This window comes from Pyxicephalus adspersus, chromosome 10 (genome assembly GCF_032062135.1).
Source record: "Pyxicephalus adspersus chromosome 10, UCB_Pads_2.0, whole genome shotgun sequence".
In the NCBI taxonomy this organism is placed as follows: domain Eukaryota; kingdom Metazoa; phylum Chordata; class Amphibia; order Anura; family Pyxicephalidae; genus Pyxicephalus; species Pyxicephalus adspersus.
Window position 1 is genome coordinate 18,203,882 of NC_092867.1, and position 6,133 is coordinate 18,210,014.

The following is a 6,133-nucleotide window of genomic DNA, read 5'->3' on the forward strand; positions in this document are numbered from 1 at the left end:
GTGGTTTTATATATATATATATATATATATATATATATATATATATATATATATTAATTTCGTTATGGTTTTTAGATTATATTTATACAGTTATACTTGTGGTAGCAGGAATAGTTTATGATTCCTTTAATGTATAAAGCAACCCAAATTAAATTGTCCCGTACAAAACTTAATAAGGAAGTTGTCCAATCCTTTTATTTTACATGTGCAATATATAGTATCTGATGTATATTAAAATAATAATGGGCACTAATTATTATAGACCTTGTAACCTGTTCCTAGGCTGGACCATGTGTCACCCCAGGACAGGGCCCAAAAGAACCTCTCAGATAACAGACCTTTGGACAGGGATCCAGGACCTCAGCACCCCATCAGTTCTGTTTCTATCAGTTTATATTTAATTCTTGGTAAAAACAAAGCCCTTACTTCTCAGGATAGAACATTTCCTATGTAACACACAAGGAGTAATTTATGTGAACCTCTTGAGAAGTTGGCAGAGTTCTTAGGATGATCTTTGCTTTGCACCCCTAAAAATCATAACTAGATAGAGTTGGTAAATGACTTACCTCCACTTAGTCCTCCTGTTCTGAAACCAAGTCTTCACCTGGGCATCTGTCATTTTAAGTGCTTTGGCCAGGGCTGCCCTTTCTGCTGATGCCAGGTACTTCTGTCGATGGAACCTCTTCTCCAGCTCACAGATCTGCAGCCTGGTGAAGGATGTTCGGGGCTTCTTCTTCTTGGGGGGTGTCCTGTTCTGGTAGGGGTGACCTATACGGCGTGTTACAGTGAAGGGTGAGAGGGCCACTGGAGTGGGAGACAGATGGCAAAAGCAGGCAGCAAAATGAGCAGGAGTCACAGAGCATGGCACAGACAAAGCAGAGCCCCAGCATGCACCCCCACCCCAAAATCTTTATATGTCTCTGAACGAATAATAATAATCACATAAACTAAAACTAGGCTTCAGAATTATATACTGTTTAAAATATATATATATATATATATATATATATATATATATGCCAGTAGTCATTTCTCAGGCCTGAATTCCTTCATATGGTTGCCTGACACATAGTTGAATCAACCAGCAGATTACACAAATCAATGACACATTGAAATCTACTATTATTTATACACACTGTGCTATGATTTATCCATATAAAGCTCAATGCAACAAGATTAACACAATGATAAGTATCTGTATTTTAATGTCATTGAACTCATATGAAAATAACTTTTTTAGTTCTTCTTCCTGATGTATTATCTTTGTGAATTAGGTATACAGTGTATGTTAAATCATAATATGCTCTTCCTGCTCTCAGCAGACAAATCTGCAGTTATAACACTAGATATATAAATAATAAATCCGACAGATATTTTTGTATGATCGTCTATACATGTGAGTGGTGTATTCTATAATTTGCAGCCCTGTTGTAGACATTATTTATATGTATGCTGATTTGATATTTTTATATTTAATATATTCCTTGACTTTTCCTATTGATCCCTGTCATCTTCCAAAGTTTCTGAATATTTTCCCCTATTTTCATTGTCTACGTTCTTTTTCTATACATGTATATATCATACTCATTTTTATATATGTATATGTTTTTATTCTTGCCTTCTTATGTAATTATATTACTTATATATATATATATAAGTATATAGTATATAAGAGTATATCTTCTATAGAAGTATAAATATATATGTATATATTCCCTACCTTTTTTACATGTGAACATATCCCTGCCTTCTGTTATATTATCTGTACTTAACTGACTACTTTAATATTTGTATATATTTATGCCCTCATCTGTTTCTTTTTATTATTATTTTGTATTTCTTTATACATATTTACATCCCCTTTTATGTTTTTATATATTAAATCCCTCTTTTAGATGTGTATCCACGTTCTTGTATATTTTTTAATATAATTTGCTCTTTAAACGAATTATTTTCAATTAATATTATTTTCTTTATTAAAAATATTCCATCCTTGCCAAATTATTAGATGCTAAATATTTATATTTTTAAAAAAGTTTGTATATTGAATTCACATACCTACTCTTGGCTTTATGTAAAATGATGGTCATGATTTTTTATACAGAGCACTTGATCACAATATCGATGGTTATTGGAAAAAAAATACATAATAATAATTCGATTAGTAAAATAGATTATAACCTGTATACTATTCTGCGATTCTAATATATTAATAGATATCACAAGCATAATATGCATGCAAATATACTGCAATGTGTGGATTTATTTGTAACCTCAATCAAAGCACTGCTACCCAAGTATATTAGAGTATTAACATTTTATATGTGTTTGTGTGTTTTTATTATTTTTATTTTCTTTTTTTACACGATAACTTTTTATAGTATCACAACAGATTGAATAATGGATACGCTAATATTATGTGGCTGATTTATTAACTTGCTTTTATATATGAATTTTTGTGTGACTTGTATATTTCCTAATAAAAAAAGAGTGTAGATTTACTTTTGTATCATATAATTATAGGTAATGTAAGGTATGTGTGTCCACTATAATTTGAATATAAAGTTATTGTCATTATTGCTATTTTATCATTATTATTCTGAGATTTTCCCAGCTAGCACAGACAGTATAAAATGATATACAAGAATATAGAATATTGTGTAGACAGGGAATTGGGAAGCATTGAGTGTCAGGTAGGACAGAGGCCAAGCAGAGTCTATGCCCACCTACCTGTGAACCTGTCCTTAGTGTACCTCCTATTACTCTCCATCCAAGGGAAGGTTAGCCCTGTAAGGTTGTTCATATTGTTCATTGCCCCCACACTGGGCACAGTTGGCATTCCGGTAGAAATAGGCTGGTGAACACTACTAGCCAAAGGTCTGTGAGCAGGAACCCGAATAACCCCAGCAGAATTGAGATTGTTGCCATTCATATTCATGCCCATGTTCATATTGTAGGAGCCAGTTAGAGAGGCCATGCTGCAAGCAGTGTTGTTGTATCCCCCGGTGCTGTTATTGCTGTAATTGCCGGTCATGGTGTTGTAGGCACTGCTGACAATGCATCCCAAACCATAATCTGAATCCTGCAGCCTGCTGCTGGAGATCATACAACTCCCCTGGTCTGGATTGTTCAAAATCTGGTCAATCCCAAAACTGATGGGCTCTGCATGGCTCTGGTGGAGGTGATGAGCCCCTATGTGATCCATGCTGGTCGGAGATCCTTCCCACACCACCACGACTGGAGCTCCAGCCCAGAGCTCACTTATCAGATGGCAAAATGCAGCTTCGTCTCGCTTCAATTCCTTCCAATTCCTCAGCCAGGAGAAAAAGAGCGAAAGGAAGAGCTAAAGTGGATGATGGGGCTTTTTACATTTGGTGAGAGCTCTCTGTGCAAACTGGGACATCAATCACACAGCCAGGAGGCCAGGGAGAGAGACTGGGAGCAGGGCTCATCCGCCCTCATCGCTGATTGGCTGCTGGGTGACAACAGGGCCATGAATGACAGCAGGAGGAACACAGGAGATCCCAGCACAGCCAGAGGAGCTCATACAGGACATGGGGTGCAGGGAACCCCCAAAGCTCCACACAGGGGGGCAATAGTGAGGGGGTAACCTACTGGAGGCATTTATCTATCAGGCAGATAGATAGATAGATAGATAGAGATAGATAGATAGATAGAAGATAGATAGATAGATAGATAGATAGATTAGAATGAACAGATAGATATTAGATAAATAGATTAGATTAGGCAGATATACATTTAATAAGATAAATAATAATTTAATAATAATAAAATAAAGTGAGGGAGCGAAACAGATTGAAAGAAAGAGGGATAAAAATAATGATAGATAATGAATGATAAAAAGACAGATCGATAGATAGAAAAATAAATAGATATGGGATAGATAAATAGATAAATAGATAGATAAAGAGAGAGATTACATAAAACAGATTTGCATTATGTACAATAGATTGAGAAAGAAGGAGAGAAAGAGAGAAACAGAAAGATTGATGGGTAAAATAGATAAAAATATAGAAAGCAAGAAGAAAAATTAAAGAGATATAGAATGACATATAAATAGGGATAGATAGTCATGAGATAGATAGATAGATAGATAGATAGATAGATAGATAGATAGATAGATAGATAGATAGATAGATGGATTAGACTGGACAAATAGATATATTAAATTAGACAGATATACATTACATATGATAGATGGATAAAAAGATGAATAGGTACATAAAAAGTGACAGATTATTAGATTAGTTTGTACAAAAGTATAATTGATAAGATAGATAGAATGCATAAATTAAACCGATAGATAATATAAAATCCATAGATATGTAGATATGAAATAGACATGTGGATAAATAGATGATAGATAAATAGATTAGTTAGTTAGATAAATAGAGACATTCATCGTCCTTCTATATATATCTTATTCCCAACAAGATTTAATTGCCCAGCAGGTAAATAGATTATTATATTGCATCTATCTTCTCTTTTTCCTCTTTTTAACTATATACAGAATAAATCTCACCCCCCATATATATATATATATATATATATGTTCTATATATTTGGTGACATAGGTTGTATCCATAAATATTTAAAAAGAATGTATCACAAGTAAATACTGACATGAACTCATACCAGAAGGCGATAATATATAGTAAGAAGCTAATATTCGGAGTCCCTGGATATTATTTATATTGTATGGTGAGGATGATGTGGAGGTGAACATACCGGTCGTGATAATTGGGACCAAGATGCAGAAATGTCAGACAATAACCGGCTCCCATCATGGTGACACCAGCAAATTGTATAAATTGATAAGCTGTTGTCACCATAATTGGCTGTATAGCAGGCAATACATCTTCCATACACAATTTATGTCAATTACCTCTCAGTGTAATCAGGTCTTGAGTAATGTCCTGAGTCCTGAGATCTGCTTAGAAGTCTCTAGTTCCTCTTAGTGGCCCAATTCTGTATTTGTGTGACTACAGTCATTGCCTGGACACAACTTACACAGGACCTGATCTGAGTTGTAGTGTGTGTGTCCTGTACAGGGCAGATATGATTGTATGGAGGTAGCAATCACCCCACATCATGCCCTAGGCGATCATTTGTATATCTCTCCTATTATTGTCTCCACCAGTTGTGAGTGATCAGAGATAAGGAGAAAGAGAGGGATTGCTCCATGTTTGCTCTGTGGCAGGTTCGCTTTAAAGACAATTATTTCTTGACTTGGACTTATTATTAATAATAAGTATTTTATTATTAGTGTATTTGTGCAGCAGGCTCTGTATTATATGTTCATTCCAATGTACAGCTATGATGATCCACTACATTTCCCTGCACACTTATGTAAAGGGGAAAGAGTCTGTCCTGGAGACCTCAGCCTGGGGTGCTGTATATGGGAGACAACAGCAGGATGTGTGTAAGACAGATGGATTCACCTGTGTTGTCATAGATTTATTATATGTGATCACATATGTCAGTCACACACATGGCATGCTGGGAGGAATCCCTCTGGATGGAGTCACTCATGGATGTGCAGAAATACAATCTGTAGATGAATCTCAATATTCCCTAATACAAACCATAATATATATATATATATATATCACACACAAATGATTACACATTACATCATACACACATCATACACATTTATCTCATCATGCATACATACAAATCCAATTATACACACAAAGATAATACACAAATGTTTACACTCATCATACACATTTAGCACATCATGCATACAAAATTCCATTATATATATACACACACACACACACACACACACACACAGATAATACACAAATGTTGACACATTACATCATGCACACATGTATATACATCACAGTATATATACAGATATACATAATATACATACACACATCATACACGTTTATCAGATCATGCATACATACAAATTCAATTATGCACACACAGAGATAATACACACATGTGTACACATCACATGACATCATACACATTTATCACACCATGCCCACATACACATCCTATTATATACACATACATCATGCATACATGTACACATCACATCATACACATATTTTCCTCCAAGTTAGGCTCATTGTGGCTCAGGGTGACACAGATA

At 34.8% G+C, this 6,133-nt stretch overlaps 1 protein-coding gene across 4 annotated transcripts in view; it reads right to left on the bottom strand.

Moving 5' to 3' along the window:
- TLX1 (T cell leukemia homeobox 1) overlaps positions 1–3,400 on the bottom strand; it is a 15,784-nt gene extending 12,384 nt beyond the window's left edge. For 2 of the 4 annotated variants that reach the window (XR_011922465.1, XM_072424269.1), the window contains exons 1-2: positions 2,731–3,395; positions 567–804 (exon numbers count right to left, since the gene is read on the bottom strand). Coding sequence is in view for 1 of the 4 variants with exons in the window: in XM_072424269.1 (XP_072280370.1) it covers positions 567–804; positions 2,731–3,205 (713 nt within the window). In the remaining 3 variants the exon portion in view is untranslated. Of the gene's footprint in view, positions 1–566; positions 805–2,730 lie in introns of all 4 variants that reach the window. The other 2 variants (XR_011922466.1, XR_011922467.1) reach the window with 2 other exon arrangements.
- Positions 3,401–6,133: the final 2,733 nt, after the last annotated feature.